This window comes from Setaria italica, chromosome VII (assembly GCF_000263155.2).
Source record: "Setaria italica strain Yugu1 chromosome VII, Setaria_italica_v2.0, whole genome shotgun sequence".
In the NCBI taxonomy this organism is placed as follows: Eukaryota; Viridiplantae; Streptophyta; class Magnoliopsida; order Poales; family Poaceae; genus Setaria; species Setaria italica.
Window position 1 is genome coordinate 20,955,772 of NC_028456.1, and position 16,767 is coordinate 20,972,538.

A 16,767-nucleotide genomic window follows, 5' to 3' on the forward strand; every position below is an offset into this window, starting at 1 on the left:
GCAGGGGCATGGAGGAAGGGCATCTTGAGTATTTTACACTTCATTAATTGCCTTTAGTCACTTTTAGAAGGTGGAACCAAACATACTTTTAGGAGAGGAGGTGCCTAAAAACTGCCTAAAAACCTTTAGGAGCTAAAACTTTAGGAGGTGGAAACAAACAGACCCTGAGTTGTATTAGTTTCGTTATATTCCTCGAAGTTTACAAATCACCATTAATGTAAGAAAACAAAAAAGTGAGATATGGAGAGAGAACCACGTAGCAAAAAGATCTATGTACCCATTCGACGAAAAGTGTGTGGCCTTGGGAGCGAAGCAGCTATGATAGAATGCGTCAGCTGGAGATCTTGACGAAGTACGAAGAAGACAAGGTCAAAATGACATCCGACAAAGGTAGTGATATAGATGGGAAGTGAATACCTCGGTCCGAGTTACTTGGAAAAACAATGACAATAGAACAACATAAAAATCATTTGAATAATTTGTTTTTTAAGTAAAAAAACCTAAATGTTAGTATGTAAAAACTGCTAGCTTCCCCCGCTATTTGTGCGGACCATCTTGCTAGTTTATTTCGTACAGCATGGAGGTAGCTGATGAGTAAAATATACACTACCTTGTATATTACTCGTACCTCTGTTGCAAATACTTGTCGTCTAGGATTTATTTTTTTCTTATAAATTTAGTTAAATACACAAAAAATCATGTGTGGAGTTCTCGTAGGCTATTTCATGGTACTATCACAATGCAGATTGGTAATAAAAATGCTTTTCAAGACTATGATCATGCCTTCTTTAAAAATTTAAAAACTATGTTTATGTCAATATATTACTCCATCCATCCTAAATTACCAACATATCCTAGTAGTGTTTGGTTGCTACGGCTATATCCTACAAGTAAGCAAGCAGGTCAGCTCTGAGACAAGAAACCGCAAGGATCTTTTGCCTGCCCTCTCGTGAAAGGCAAGGCACAAGGCAAGCAAAGCATCTGTGTTGCCTCCCATACCAACATATACCATCATCAACAACAAAAAAATCCCGCAGAGTTAGCTGCACTCATATGCCCTTGTAGGATGTAGGAGCTCATCTGGCAGTCTCAACATGATGGCCTAATCCTGTTTGCTCACATGGGCTGTAACCCTGCAGCTGAACCAGCAGCCATCATCATCATCATCCCCAGAGAGGCAACAAGGGGCAGAGGCAGACACAGAATCTCCATCCAATAATTCAAACTGCTGAAGCAGGTAAAGAGATTGTTGAATTAAATTACCTTTTTCCTTGGCGCAATCGGCATGCTGATGCAAACCCGCACAGAAAACACACACACACAAAAAAAAAAAGAAGGCCGAGGCTGGTCCATGGCGAGTGATGAGCTTCTCTCAATAAAAAACGGCATTTTGAGCAGGTGAGACACCACCACATGCCAGAATGGCAGAATCCAAGGGGGAGCATCATGGCGTCCACCTGTCAGGCTGTCACTGTTCTCAGGTACCTTCTTGTTCGTGTCCTGGGCCACTGGCATGTGGGACCCCGTGATGTTTTGGTTGTTGATCAACAGATGCCACCCGCGTCACCGTCGGAGGATCCTGGCGAATTTCCGGGGATCTCGAGAGATCCTGGACATGTGATAGCAACAAATACGGTGTCGTCTTTCGCTGATCCGTTTTCCCTGCAAGCAACGGCATTTTCGTGACGGATAGTTTTTTCTTTTAAAAAAAGCAAGCTTGACAGATAATGTTTGAGCTTTAGCCATTATATTCCGCATAAAGACTGCTTGTTTTCTGGTTGCGGGTCAACATGTTAGTAATCAGTAAGTCAATATATGCACAACAAAGTACTTAAAACTATGAACTATCTGCACGAAAAGACAACAGATCGACTTTGACAGAGGTTAAAGGGCAAAAGTAAGCGCCCTCTACTCACTTCAGGAGCGTGAGAAGCACACGGCTGAAGACAAACATGAGAATACTGCAAAATTATTGTTGAAAATCGACAAGAGGATGAACTACAAAAATCCACTCAATTGCGGATGGGGTAATCAGCTCTTTACAACGAATACAATATTATTCAACAGTTTTGAGATTTTGGAGTACTCCAGAATAAATACAAAAAGGACAAACAAAATGCTAGACGGGGGCAGCAAATGTTGGCCCAAATTGATCTTTTCCATTAACCATTCCTACAAAAGGATTTTGGGGTACATATAGGCTTACCATGGGTAGGTGGCTTACAAGCTAAGCAAAGTATCTAAAGAGCATCTGACGAGCATCTAAGGAGCATCTAAGTAGATAAGGTGCGTACAGGCACATAGATAGATAGATAGCACACCCAACACACACATGACTTAGTCTATCAATCTCCCCCTAAGTCTAGTGTGTCTTGAGCGGCACGTGGACCATCCCAATCTTAGAGTAAAGTTCTTGGAACTTGATCCTTCCAAGAGACTTGGTAAGAAGGTCGGCGAGTTGATCCTTGGTGCTGATGCAGTTCGTCCTGACACTCCCTTCCTCCAAACGACCTCGGATGAAGTGATACTTCACTCTGATGTGCTTGCTTCGCTCGTGGAAGACGGGATTCTTCGCTAGAGCCAGAGCAGACTTGATGTCCATCCTAAGCTCCACTGCTTCAGCGTCCTTGCCAAGGAGATCACCGAGCAGCCGAGCGAACCAGAGAGCCTGAGTCGAAGCGGAAGAAGCAGCGATGTACTCGGCCTCACAGCTGGACAGGGCCACCACCTGCTGCTTGACCGACTGCCAGCTGACGAGGCACTTGCCAAGGAAGAAGAGCATCCCGCTCGTGCTCTTGCTGGTGTCAATGTCACCAGCGTGGTTGCTATCACTGTAGCCGATGAAGTGTGCCACCCCAGGACACCTCGTTAGTGGAGGGCGTAGTTGAGTGTCCCCGCGACGTAGCGGAGGATCCTCTTGACAGCCTGCTGGTGCTCCATCATCGGTCGCTGCATGAACCGACTAATGTAGCCGACGGAGAATGCCAAGTCCGGTCGTGTGTGGGTGAGGTAGCGAAGGCTCCCCACAAGGCATCGGTACTGTGTAGCATACACCTCCTCAGCTGTGCTATCGCGACTTAGCTTCAGCCTCTCCTCAATCGGTTGGTGTACCACAAGGGTTGCAGTCAGTGAGCCCACCCAGCTCAATGATGCGCTTGGTGTAGGTGGTCTTTCGAAGTGTGATGTCGGAGTCGTCCTGGTGCACCTCGATCCCCAGGTAGAAGGAGAGAGGCCCCAGGTTGCTCATTTGGAAGGCAGCCTTCATCTCCTCCTTGAATGCCTCCCCTCCTCGTCCTTGGTGCCCGTGATCACCAAATCGTCGACGTAGATGCCCACAAGCAGGGCATTGCCTCCGTTGCCCCGCCGGTAGATGGCCGCCTCGTATGGGCTTTGCTCGAAGCCCATAGTCTTCATGGTGGAATCCAGCTTGGCATTCCAAGCTCGCGGTGCCTGCCGCAAGCTGTAGAGGGCCTTGCGCAAGCGCAACACCTTGTCCTCCTTGCCAGGGATGACAAATCCCGGCGACTGGTGGACCTAGACCTCCTCCTTCACGTTGCCGTTGAGAAACGCCGACTTGACGTCCATGTGGTGGACGTAGCCCTCCTGGGCAGCCAGCGCAAGGAGGAGACGCACAGACTGCATCCGTGCAACACGAGCGAAGGCATCGTCAAAATTGACCCCCTCCTGCTGCACGAACCTGCGTGCCACCAAGCGAGCCTTGTGCTTGACAATAGCACCAACTTCATCCTTCTTCAGCTTGTACACCCACAAAAGGTGATCGCACGGTGACCGAGAGAAAGATCAGCTAGCTCCTAAGCCCGGTTCTTCTCAGCAGCTTCCATCTCCAACTTCATCGCGGCACGCCATGCCGCGTGTCCCTCAGCCTTAGCGAAGGAGCGAGGCTCACCGTCATCGTACGCGAGGTGCAGCTCCGCCTCCAAGTCGTGAGGTATCAATCCCGGCACTGGCTGGTCGCTGAGGATGTCCTCCATGGTACAATACCTCAGAGGCTCGCCGTCGTGGTACGCGTTGACGTGGTCCTCATCGAGAGAGCGGAGTGGCGAACTCCACCGGGCTATGCTCATCGTGAGCCAGTGCTGATGCAGGCGTGCCCGAAGAAGTAGGTGCCGGCACAGGAGAGTGCGGCGTGGCCGGCTGTGCTGGTGGTGGTGGTGGTGGAGAGCTCGTCGCAGCCGGAGTAGTACTCGCCGGAGTGGGTGGAGACCCGTGGACTGGGGTAGGCACGCTCGCGAAGAAGAGCTGTCCACTCCCCTAACTCCTTCGAAGTGGACGTAGTTGATGGTGAAGTTGTCGTACGTCGAAGTCAAGCTGTCATCCACCATCTTGCCCCATGCCCAACCTCGTCCTTCATCGAACACAACGTCGCGCGCCATGCACACACGCTGTGTCTCCGAGTCGAGGATGCGGTAGGCCTTCACCCCCTCAGCGTAACCAATGAACACCTCTAGGGTGCTCCTGTCGTCGAGCTCGCCGACGTGGCTTAGCTCCTTGACGTACGTGAGGTAGCCGAAGATGCGGAGGTGAGCGACCGCCGGCTTGCGCCCATTCCAAGCCTCGTATGGTGTCATACCGTCGAGGGCCTTGGTCGGCGAGCGGTTGAGGATGTGGACGGCCGTCAGCATCGCCTTTCCTCAGAAGATGGTCGGCATCCTCCTCTACTTGAGGAGGACTCGGGCCATGGCCACCACCGTCTGGTTGCGCCGCTCGACGATGTTGTTCTGCTGCAGGGTGTACGGTGCGGAGTTGTAGCGCTGGATCCCCTTGTCCGCGCAGTACGACGCGAACTCAGCCGCCGTGAACTCGCCGCCGTTGTCGGTACGAAGCACGCGCAGCTTGCGGTCGCACTCGTCCTTTGCAGCAGCTTGCGGTTGCACTCATTCTTCGCAGCAGCTTGCGGTTGCACTCATTCTTCGCAGCAGCTTGAACGTGCTTGATGGCGTCTGCAGTAGCTCCCTTGGTGTCAAGGAGGACCACCCACATGTACCGGGAGACATCGTCGACAAGTAGTAGGAAGTAGCGTCGCCCTCCAGGTGTAGCCAGCGTCACCGGACCGTAGAGCTCGCTGTGCACGAGCTCGAGCTGCTCCTTGGCTCGGAAGCTCGCCTGGCGAGGGAAAGGGTATTGCTTCTGCTTGATCATGACGCAGGTGTCGCAGAGCTGCTCCACATGGTTGACGCACGGCATGCCCTGCACCATCTCCTTGGTGCTGAGCTGCTTCAGGGCTTCGAAGCGGAGGTGCCCAAAGCGCTCGTGCCACCGCCAAGCCTCGTCATCGCGGCAAGTAGCAAGGCAGAGGGGCTACGCCACCTCCGCGTAGAGGACGTGAAGGTGGTTGCTCCCTCTCTCCAACTTGGCGAGTAGGCGCTGTCGTTGATCCCAGATCCGGAGCACTCTGCCGTCGATCTCCACGTGCGAGCCACTCTCATCCAGCTGTTCAAGGCTGATTGTTAAGTTTCTTAGCGCGGGGATGTAGAAGACTCCAGTGAGGAGTCAGTGCTCGCCAGCCTTGGCGACGAGAACGACGGAGCTCATGCCCTTGATGTCCACCACCGAAGAGTCACCGAACTTGACGGAGCTATGTACGTCGACGTTTAGGTCGGAGAAGTACTCCCTATGCCCGGTCATGTGGTGCAAGCCGTTGATCTTGTCGTCGCTGAGGAAAATGTGTGCGAGCGGCTCGTCGAGGTGGAGGAGAGCCATCGCGGCCGATGCCGCTGGAAGTAGCTCAATGCTCCCATGAGCCAGGAATAGAGCCGGCTCCTTCTCCTTCTCACCCTGCGTGACGTCGGCCTAGCCGCGCCTCGGCTGGCAATACTCCCTGGCCCAGTGGCCAATCCTGCCACAATTGTGGCACTTGTCGTCTCGTGTCGGCTTGCGCTCATCGACGGTACCACCCTCGGTGCCTCCTTGTGCCCTGCCCTCAATGCCTCCTCGCGCCTTGGGCGCCTTGTGTGGCTTGCCGCGCTTGCAGCCGCCTATCGAGGAAAAAGGCTCCCCCTTCTTCCGCTACCTCTGGCGGGCGAGCCACTGCTCCTCAGTGAGGTGGAGCTTGCCACCGATGGTGATAGGCCCACCAGACGTCAGCTCCTCGCGGTCGTCGACCGCATTGAGTCACCCCGTCAACTCCTCATCGACAACGTTGAGAGGTCGAGCAGCGTCTCGATAGAGATAGTGAGCTGCGAGTACTTCTTCAGAACGACATGCAGAAACTTTGCAACGGCTTTCTCCTCGTTGATCTCGTCATCATCGTACCGCTCCGTCCGCTGCATCAGGCAGGAGAGGCGGAGGATGAAGTCATCGACGTCCTCGCCCGGCTCGAAAGCTAGACGATCCCACTCCTGCTGAAGCTTCTGCAGAATGGACTTGCGAGCGCAATCGCTGCCAACTCAGGCCGCAGTGATAGGGTCCCAAGCGGCCTTGGCAGTCCTCTTCCCCGAGAGGTTCGCCGCCATCTCCAGCGGGACCGCGGCAAGCAACGCCTCGAGCACTCGCCGATCCTCGTGGTTGTCGACATTGTTGTACTATACCGCGTCCCACATCTCCCGCACTTGGAGGTTCACCTTCATCACCGAGGACCACTCCATGTAGTTGGTCTTCGTCAACATCGAACATTGCATGCTGCCGACGGACTCCCGGATGATGGTCTTCACAACATTCATGGGTCGGTGCCCGGAGTCAAGGTCGGAGTCGTAGTAGGAGTCGAGGCCGGACTTGTGGACGGAGCTCCTCCTGCTCCGAGGACGCCCGCCGTCCGCGCCTCGACGTAATATCCTAGACCAACCGGTTCACCACCGCATCCCGTCGCCGGTCCGCCTCGTCCAGCTCGGAAGGGTCGCCCTGCGACGTGCGCCTCAGCTCCTCCGCGTCGCGCCACGCCATCTTGCGCGTCGCCTCCACCTCCTCGCGCAGCCGGTCCGCCTTTAGATGCAGTTGGGTAGCGGCCGCCGCTGCTGCTTGTGCCTCCTCGTCGGCGAGGCGGGCTGCCTCGACTGCGCGCGCCGCTGCGGTCTCCATGATCGTTGCGCGCGCTACCCGAGCCGCAGTCGCCTCCTGCGCCTCAGCGTCGTGCAGCCACGCCTTCACCGCCGTAGCCTCCTCACGCGCAGCAGTCGCACACCGCGCCCGGCACCACTCCTCCGCCGCCTCCTCCTCACGCCGCTCCGCCGCCGCCCTCCTCCGTGCACTGGACGTCATCGAGCCACAAGAGGAGGCATGCGAGCGCGTCAGGGAGCAGATTGGGGCCACTGACGGTGCGCCGGCCGCCCGTTGGCCGCCGAAGCCGCACCAGCCGCCGGGCTAGCGCCACCCGCGCCGACCGCCGGGAGCCTACCATGTCGAGAAGGAGTTGAGGGAGAGGGTGATGCCGCCACCCCAAATCACGCTGCCGCCCGAGCCACCGCCGCCCGAGGAACCGAGTTGCTGGCACCCAATCCGCCATAGGAAACGCCCGCCACCGCCGGATCCGTGTGAGGGATAGGTGGGGAAAGGACCCCGCCAGCTGGATCTTGCCGGAGAGGCTCGTCTTCGCCACCGCCGCCGCCGCTTGGTGGCCCACCGCGGGCTAGGGTTGGTGCTCAGGTGTACGGGCATAAACAGAGTAGCACGGGGGAGAGGAGAGATGAGAGGGTAGGTGGGAAAGAAAATTAGGCTCTGAATACCAATTGTTGGCTCAAGTTGATCTTTTCCATTAACCACTCCCACAAAGGGGTTTTGGGTACATATAGGCCAACCATGGTTAGATGGCTTAGAAGCTAAGCAAAGGATCTAAAGAGTATCTGGAGAGCGTCTAAGGAGCATGACACATAGATAGATGGATAGATAGAACACCCAACACACACATGACTTAGTCAATCAGCAAATATTGCACAAGGCAGCTTTCTCTGCGTACAGCTAAGCTACCAGGAAACAAATAGCAAACAAAACATGTACTGAATTCTTTCCTCAGTGTGACTTGTGGAGATTCGGGAATAGCCCGTGAATGTGCTCCGGCATGAAATCGTGCCTTGTGAGGATTCCAACAATTGGTGGTCTCTGCAATGGAACAATATAGAAATTAGTTACCGGCGTAAGTCCGTTAAAAAAGAATATGATAGGTTATGCTGCAACATGAACTCAAATGTCATGCTCGTCAATTTTTTGCAGTGAAGCGTGAAGTGTGGAGAAAGAGAGCTCACCCCTGGGGTCTTTGGCACAACCAACAGGTGCCTCAATCCTAGTGCCCGGAAAAGGACCGCAGCCTTTGCAAGGGACATGGTCTCAACCACGGTGTATGGTGAGGTATTTGTAATTGGATGGAGATCAACATACATATCCATTTCCTCATCTGTGAAATCAAGGTCCTCAATCTTCAGACCTTTTCCAGATCCAGCCTTGGCAAAATCAAAGGCGCCAAACTTTTTCAGCACAAAGCTACCACTGGTTTTCACCTTCTCTTTCATGAAGCCCTTGCCTTTCAGCAGGACCAGCAGATGGGACCTAAGCACGAGCCCAACGAGCTCTGGAGCTTCTGATAGAGGTGGCTCATCCACCACTGGAAATCCATTGTGTCCTGTGATCCTCAACGCCTGAACAATGTTCCCTACTCTCTCAACGCCTGAAAAGGAGATCAGTGGCCCAGATACAACATCGCCAGCAACCAACTGCCTCATGTATGGTTCGGCATGAGCCTCCAGGAACGGCATTCCTTTCATCACTATGATCTGGTCATAAACCCCTTTGTTGAAGCTGTCGGCTATAGTCTTCGATATCAGAAGGACGAGCATGACCAATGGGAGCATAAGGAGGTCATTTGTGAGCTCCAGAAGTATCACACAAACTGAGACAGTCATCCTCATTGTTCCACCAAGGAAAGATGCCGCACCAAGAAGGGCGAAGAGTCCAGGGTCAAGGTCTGATATTGGACCAAGAAGCGTCCCCACTATGCGTCCATACGTAGCCCCAGCAAGTATAACAGGGATGAAGAGACCAGATGGGACAGCAATACCATATGTCACAAGGCCAAGGCAGTAAATGGCAGTGAAGAAGACAAAAAGAGTGGACATGTGGAATTCTTTCTCGGTGCCACTGCTGAACAGATTGCGGATGGCATCGTCATTTGTGTTGAAGAAGAGTGATGCAAGACCGTTGTAGTAACCTGCTGGGCACTGAAAATTCTTAAAATTCCCAGAGCGTCCAATGGTGGGACACTGCTCCACGGCATCAGCTGGGCACGGAGTGCATGGAGCGAGCCAAGGGAGCCCGTAGGAGCATGCTGATGTGATAATCGATATTGTGATAGTAAGAAGGATCTTGTATGGAGCACCTTTCCTGCAGGCAAACAGCCAGTGAGAATAATGTAAATGAGATTGCATCTTGAAGGAAAATTTTTGAGTAAAGTAATTGCACACGATGGATCCGTACTCATTGATAAAACTGTAGGCGCGGAGAATCCTATCCAAGAGAAAGTTGAACAGGCCTCCAAAGACCCCTCCGATTATTCCAAGGACAATGATTGCGATCATATCTTGTGTACTGTAAGTAGGTATGGTTGAGCTAAGATCAAACATAATCAATCCTCCTTGACCAAAGAGACCGCATTTTCCACTACGGCAGAACTGGATCAGGCCCCTCAATACAACAGCAACAACAGCAGTAGTAAAGAATGCTCTCCACAGGAGAGCACTTCGCCACCTGAAAAATGGAGGAAAGAGCCCTTTAGCAATGGGGAAAAACTGGATAAGAAAAGGCAGCAAAATGAAAATGCCCATCCACTGCAGTTGCAATCAGATTCGCCCACTCTCAAACAGTTCTCCAGTCAGTATACTAACGCAATATAAACTATGATTCCTACCTACAAGATCTGACATAGTCTAAGTCATATATCTATGGAACACAGCTACTGCTTTCGTGATCAAGGTGTGCAATTTTTTTCTTGGTGACAAGGTTCTAACAAATCCAAGGGCATATGCATGGCAAGATTAAGTTCCTGCTAAAATATGAGTTAACAAAGAGAAATACCATGATGCTGCTTCCTCAAGAGCGAAGAGCACACCACCAACAGGTGCACGGAATGCTGCTGCAACTCCAGCAGCAGCCCCACAAGTAATCAAATCCCGCCTATCTCTATCATTCTTAAAATATCTGAGCCAGTTACATGTAAGATGGTATTTGCGTGACCCCCCTTGACCAAGCAAGTTGGCAATGCATGCTCCTGTATGTACCATCGGACCTTCCTTTCCAAGTACAAATCCAGCTGAAACTCCAAGTATTGAACCAAATATCTGCAGGGCAATAGAAGTTTTCAGAAGCTTATTCTACTCTAATAACAATTAGAAAAACATGTGCTCATGATAGAACTAGTACGTGTCAGCCACAAACGCAATGATTCTGAATATATTATCGATCATAAACAATATAAGCTGTCCTAAATTCTAAATGAAAATTTCCGCCTAAGCATCACAATTGGATAAAATATCCAAAGTAACAGACTCCCTTTGGCAACACATATCTGAAGAAATACTAACAATGACACTCTTTTGAATTTTTTGTAGCCTCAAGGTAGTATGGCTATCCTCCAAGCAAAAGAATAGTTAGCCTGTTGATTCAGCTTCATAATGGCCTAGTGGTCCTTGAAAAGGTTGAATGAGGGTTCTACAACATTTTTCAAGGGTGCTCCGTGTAACGACCCAGCCCAGGAAAACAGCTTATGCCCACTCTGCACGCTGAGTGGACCACACCTACACTACAACCAGCTTACGCTTTCATCCTCGCTTCGCGTAAAAGGGTTAACCCAAGGTTTAAGTGCTTCCTAGAGCTAGCTATTTAAGTTGGTTCATCCCACTTTCCACTTCCCATTTGGAACTATTCTAGAGCTACCATGCCTCATGCATGGCACTCAAATTGCTTAGCCCAACTTGGCCCATGGGTGTTACACTTCAGGACATGTCATGCAAATGATAGAAAATCAGTAATTCAATCAGGTAAGCTAGCTCTAAAAGTTGTATAGGAAACAAATGCTCAGAGAGTAAGAAATCAAACATTGTTTCTCTGTAAAAAATGTCTGACATGGCTGCATGTATTTCATGTTGAGATGGACTTTACCTTCACAAAGAGTGTACTAGGAGCCAATATAGCATAAGCATCAATTCCATTAAGGTATGCTTTAACTTCAGGGATACCAGACCCAGCAGCAGCAGGAGCAATGTAAGCGCAGATTGCTGCAGCACTTGCTGCCAAGACTAGATTGCAGCCTGCATATGCCAGAAAGGCTGTGATGTACCTGCACTGGAAGCAACAGACCATTTATACTTCACATTATTTGATTGATGTAAGCAAGTTAAATCTTATGCAAGTTGATCTCTGTGTGTTGTCACTGAATTGATGACAAGTTATGTAGAGCAGCTGGGGGAATCAAACTAACGTTTTCTTTAACGAATCAAGCTGACTTCTAGTAAAATGTAAAATGCAAAAGCACCAGAGTGAAGCTTTACCTCTGCTTGAGCATTAGATCACCTGTCAGCAACAGTTTGAACCCAGCAATGTTTTCAACCGCAAGGTTGTTGAAGAAGCCAACAAGTCCCGTACACAAGCCAATGAGAAGAACTAAGGACCATTTCAGAACAATATACTGGAATATTTGCTGCTTCTTTCTTGATCGCCAATCTTGCTTGATAAGGTCATTTTCCACAATTCTAAAACATGCAGTGAAAGAACTCTAGATAGTAAGTAACATAACAAGCTTGCTAAAGTTTACAGAATTTTTTTTGGAATCTACAGTCTGCAATTTACTTCTGGCAGTTTTGAAACTATCTGAAGAACTTCTGCAGTCGACATTTTCTCAATTTATTAGCAGACATCCTACTTATGCATGCTGCAGCCTGATTTAAAAGCATATATAAGTTCAATACTAATTCATACTGGATACCACAAGATTGAAACTCATTGTTCCTGTCTGATCTCATATATTTGTTGAAATTCAAATGGCACTGGAGCGGTTCACAGTTCAGAACCCAAAACGGTTAGTTTATTTCTTCTTCTATGCCACATACTTTACACTAAGTGTTCATTAAAATATATGCATAATGTGAACTCTGGAAGATCCTGAATTGGACCTCTAAAATTCCATGAATTTACCAATAAGCCTCCCTCAACCCTATTCAGTAATACCATCATCACAAAAAAGGACTAAACATTAGAATGTCATCGTCGATGGCTGTATGAATTCTTTAGAAACTTCAGTGTAGAAAGGCGCATCGGTGATCACATTTTCTTGAAAAGATAATCATTCCGTTTCCCAACGCATCACAAGATCCTAGCTTTCTTTTAGTGGCCGTGCCAAACAATACACTAATAACAACGATCCCTCGTCAAGATCACCACCATGGTCCACGAAACATTAAAGATCACATCTTTTTCTCGAATCAATCTGGAATGCTCTCGAGGAGCAGATAATATGAATGGAAGGGAATACAGATAGGAGAGGGTTTGCGGAATTGCCGGGGGTAATGAACGTACTCGTAGTCGAGGCTCTCGATGGGGCAGACGTTGGCGCCGACGATGGCGATCTGGGAGGTAGTGTTCCTGGTGCGCTTCCGCAGCAGCGGCTCCCGCGGGCCGTCGTCGTCGTACCGCAGCAGCGCCTCCGAGGCCGTGTGCGCGCCGCGCCACGCCGCGTCCGTGTTCTCGATGTCGTAGTTGAAGCTGCCGTGCCGCTCCGGCTGCGCTGCCGGCGCCTGGTGGGAGGGCGGCGGGTGGCGGCCGTCCATTATTGCCGTCCGCGTGGGTGGTGGCGTCTCTGACGCTGCCTCTTCCTCCTGCGCCTGAGCGCCTCTGCCTGCACTATATGAGGTGCAGAGGAAACCAAAATGGTCAGGAAATAAGTTCGACAAAAAAAAAGAAATGGAAAATGGAGTCATGTTCGATTGTTTGACTAGAAATTACCCTTGACATAGCAGTGAAAAATTAAAAGAATTTGAGGGGGAAAAAAACCTGCCTAGTCATGCCAAGGTTCGGATCTAATCATTAGAATTCAATCCAAACTTAAATCGAACTATTAACATAGAGCAAATCTCATTTGAAAATACCCTTTCCGAACTCACATTGTCAGTCGTGTTGGTATGCAATTCTAGCTCCAGTATGAACGATCATGCAGCTTACTACCTACTAGGAATCAAAAGATCAAAACCCACAGCTGGATCCCTAAATCATCATGAGAATTTTGTGTCGAACTGCCATTCATTCAGAGTTTCAGACACGCCTGAGGCCCCTCCCTGTCCCTGGCCCGGGACCGGGACAGAAAGAAAAGAAGAATCAGGAAACTGGGAGCAAAGCGATGCGGCAACGCGACAATCAGAGCGCACTATGCCGGGTCGACTCCGGCCTACCACGTGCCGCCACTTGTCACAACAGGCGACCGATCGGCGTGGAAATTTTGCTTCCGGTGATTGCAAAGCAGCGGGAATCGGTATGCTTCTTTTTCATTGCATTGCCTAGCCTGCGAGAAGAGGCCGTGAGCTTTCGCTTGCCCCACGTGAAGACAAATTCGTCTACTGGCTTCACATTCCCTTTGATTTCGATCAGAAATTTTATCCATCAGGTGCTCTCCGGAAAGTGATAATGATAAGCAAAAACAGACAACTCCCTAAAAACAAAACCGACGCCGACGGAAATGGTGCTTGGATAGCAATGTACGGTGAGTGGGACAGGGAGAGTAAGGCCTCCACCAGTTCCTCAAAAAAAAAAAAAGGCCTCCATCAGTTTGGACTTTGGAGCGTCAGGTGTCATCCTCTCATGAGAGGGGAACGGGGACGTGGTGTTCTTGTGCGGGGCCTAAAGATGCCGCAGTTTTGCACGCTCCCGGTCGGGAAACGTTTTGGCGCGTGGGGTGCACGAGATGCGCAGCGCACGATCCATGGCCCCCGCATGTCCCCATGCCATCAAACCGACCTGCCGATCGCGTTCACGCCGCATTTTGTCGTGATGCCGGCGGTCACAGCGTTCAGCGTGGACTCCGCTCCAGATGGATGGCTGAAAAAGAGTAGAGACGCTCACGCGCACACCTTACCCACCTGCTCCCCATTTTCCCCACCCTGCCCTGAGAATCCTACGGTTCAGTAACCAGTATCGCATGGGCGTAAAGAACCTGCTAGTGCTATTGTGATATTCCGTTCCCGTCCAATGTCTAGCCGAGGCCAAAAGGCAGATTGCTTTCGATCCACCAGCGCCTATTGACCAAGCAACAGCTGGGCCAATTCCTTCCTCCGTTGATGCTAACCCCAAATCACCTGCGGCTTTCCGCCGCTGGCGGCTCATCCACCAAATAAAAGAGAGTCAAAACGCAACTCCGCAACCACTCTCCGCCGGCCAATCCCATGATCCGGACCACGTGTAAAGTCAAGGGATTCCTCCCGCCCCCGCGGGACAAATTCGAGTCCACATCGATCTCCTCCACATGGCGCGGCGGCAGCCTCGCTCGCGTCCGGCTCGCCCACTTTGCCGGTGCCATTTCCCTCACGGCTCGTCGATTGTTTGTTGGTAGCCTGATCCTGATCCCACTTGGGCGCTTTCCGGCTAATAAATTAGCCTGGCCTCTCAGGAAGGGGCTAATAAACTATGCTAGCACTAATCAACCGGCTAATATTCCTCCTTCCCAAGTGGACTAGAGGACAAGAGCGGAGGGTTGCCGCGGGAGGAGGAGCACCTCCTAGTTCGTTCTAAAAATTGTTTATCACGCTCGATGCCGGCCACTTGCTCTTCTTTTCTCCATCCAGTCTCCACTAGTTTCGGCTGTGATCAGTCAGTCAGATCAGAACGTGCACGATCCCTTGTCCTTTCCCTACTATGATAGCGTCCCTGCTCCTCACGTTTCTGCACCAACTCACATGAACGCCGTGAGGCGAAGGGGAAATTAACCCAACCCAACCCAGTTAATTTTTTTTTTGAACGAACGGCACGGACTGTGCCATTTCTATTAATATAGAAGAGAAGTTAATTGGTTGTTCAGCAAATCAACATTTCACTAATTATTATTACTTGTTTGATGACCTTGGTGCTATACAGCGCCAAGCCACCAGCTGGCGGGGCAGATGATTGCTAGTAGACTGTAGGGGCCTCGAATCCAGCTTGGCCTATTTGTGACGCTGGCAACAATCTAATCGCAGGGAACGGATCAACGGAAGGGGACGTGACGTGCTGCACTCGAAATCTACCTAGATCATCACTTGAAATTTACATTTCAGTTTAGAAATTCACTACTTTAGTTGGTATATTTCGCAACTGCAACCATCAAGTTGAACTCCTTTCCAGGTATATTATATTCCACCGCCCTATTTAAGAGGCCAACTACAACTCTAGAAAATCGTCTCGATTCTGGAAAGGGAAATGGGCAATAATCGCTTGCGATCCTGCTGCTACACGAACAGAACGCGATCCCCTGCGGCCTCTACGAGAGAGAGAAGAATGCGAGCCGTAATTTCAAGCGATCAATGGTAGCGGGAGTTGAGCGCGCACCTTAGCACTTTAGCAGTAGCAGCGACCTCGGCTCGAAGGATGAACTGATCCGGCCGCCACGAGCATGGAGGCCAAAGGGATCAACCGCCCAGCCCCGTCCCCGCGGGCTCCTCCACGCGATCCGGGAACTCCACCGCCCGTTCCCCGCTCCTCCTCCTCCGGCCGAGCCCGTACGGCGCGGGGCTCCCTGGAGGGCGCGGCCTGAGACCGCCTGGCCGGGTTGGTGTAGAGTGGAGAAGCTTCCAAAGAGAAAAGAAGGGGAGGGAGCGGGGAAGATGGCGAGTGGGGTTCGAGAGACGGGAGGCGCCTTCGCTCGCTTTAAATCCGTCGAGTCGACGCCCTGGCTCTCTCCCCGTGTACACTCGATCGAGATCGTCCCGTCTCGTCTGGGCCTATCGAGTCGAGCATCCCCTCTAGTCATCAGGCAGTCGTCACGAGGAATGCCCTCAACATATGCATCACCCATCGGATGTGCATCCGACGGCGCGGGGTACACGCCCAGGCCCAGTAGCAGCCAGCGTGGCATTGATGACGACGAGCCCCCGCGTGGCTACGGTCCGGACGGGGTGACACGTGGGACGCGCCGGGTGACCTTGCCAAGCGGACGGCAGTCGTGACAGCAACTGCAGACCTGATTTCCCGCACCCCCCCCAACCCTCCTTTTCTTTCAATGCTTCTTATCCCATCTATCTATTGGTACTTTGGTAGTAGGAAAAAAACGCTTCTTTCATCGATTCATTTTTGTATATCCTATTGGCTGACCGGATCAGAGACCCCATTGAGGCCCTGAGGCCTGAACAGTGAACACTGCTTCCTTCCTGTGCTTGCCCGCCGATCCCATCCGATCCGAGGCGAGAGGCATCATTCTGCGTGCATCATGTGATCCTGATGCAACCGCGCGGCAGCGTGCATCCCAGGGAGGCTTCAACTGTCCGACCTGGCCCTGACAGTGACTGAGTCCTCAAGAAATTAAAAAAATGATGAAGAAAATTGATAACGATGGAGAGAGGGATCTACCGTGTAACGTGGTGATGCGTGTTTGCCGGTCTTACGAGGTAATCCCAGGCGCACCAATCAGCGCACAAGATACCGGATGCCACCATGCAAGGCAGCAAGGGTGGCCGGTGTGTGTATTAACCTATAGTATGTATTAGAAATGCAAATAAAGTCAGGCTATATATTACAATATTTTATTACAAGCTAAGCGAAGATTCGATCTCTGAAAACCCGTGATGCTTAGCGTTAGATCATGTCGGAGCT

The 16,767-nt window shown here is 51.1% G+C and overlaps 2 protein-coding genes across 4 annotated transcripts; both read right to left on the minus strand.

Moving 5' to 3' along the window:
* Positions 1-795: 795 nt before the first annotated feature.
* On the minus strand, positions 796-15,808 carry LOC101785991 (chloride channel protein CLC-c). 3 transcript variants are annotated; one of them, XM_012847691.2, is made up of 9 exons: positions 15,508-15,808; positions 12,514-12,832; positions 11,490-11,690; positions 11,101-11,278; positions 10,018-10,280; positions 9,421-9,690; positions 8,196-9,327; positions 1,264-8,052; positions 796-1,139 (listed from the first exon to the last, which is right to left on the minus strand). In XM_012847691.2, the coding sequence occupies exons 2-8, from the start codon at positions 12,762-12,764 to the stop codon at positions 7,963-7,965; spliced, it is 2,385 nt and encodes a 794-aa protein (XP_012703145.1). In that variant the 5' UTR covers positions 12,765-12,832; positions 15,508-15,808; the 3' UTR covers positions 796-1,139; positions 1,264-7,962. The 3 variants fall into 3 exon arrangements, with proteins under 3 accessions (XP_012703145.1, XP_022684359.1, XP_004975700.2); XM_022828624.1 differs by having other exon boundaries at positions 796-1,133; positions 12,514-12,837; XM_004975643.3 differs by having other exon boundaries at positions 12,514-12,837.
* Positions 2,869-3,265, minus strand: LOC106804422 (uncharacterized mitochondrial protein AtMg00810-like). Its single transcript, XM_014805489.1, has 2 exons — positions 3,112-3,265; positions 2,869-3,062 (listed from the first exon to the last, which is right to left on the minus strand). Exons 1-2 carry the CDS (start codon positions 3,263-3,265, stop codon positions 2,869-2,871), a joined length of 348 nt encoding a protein of 115 aa, XP_014660975.1.
* Positions 15,809-16,767: the final 959 nt, after the last annotated feature.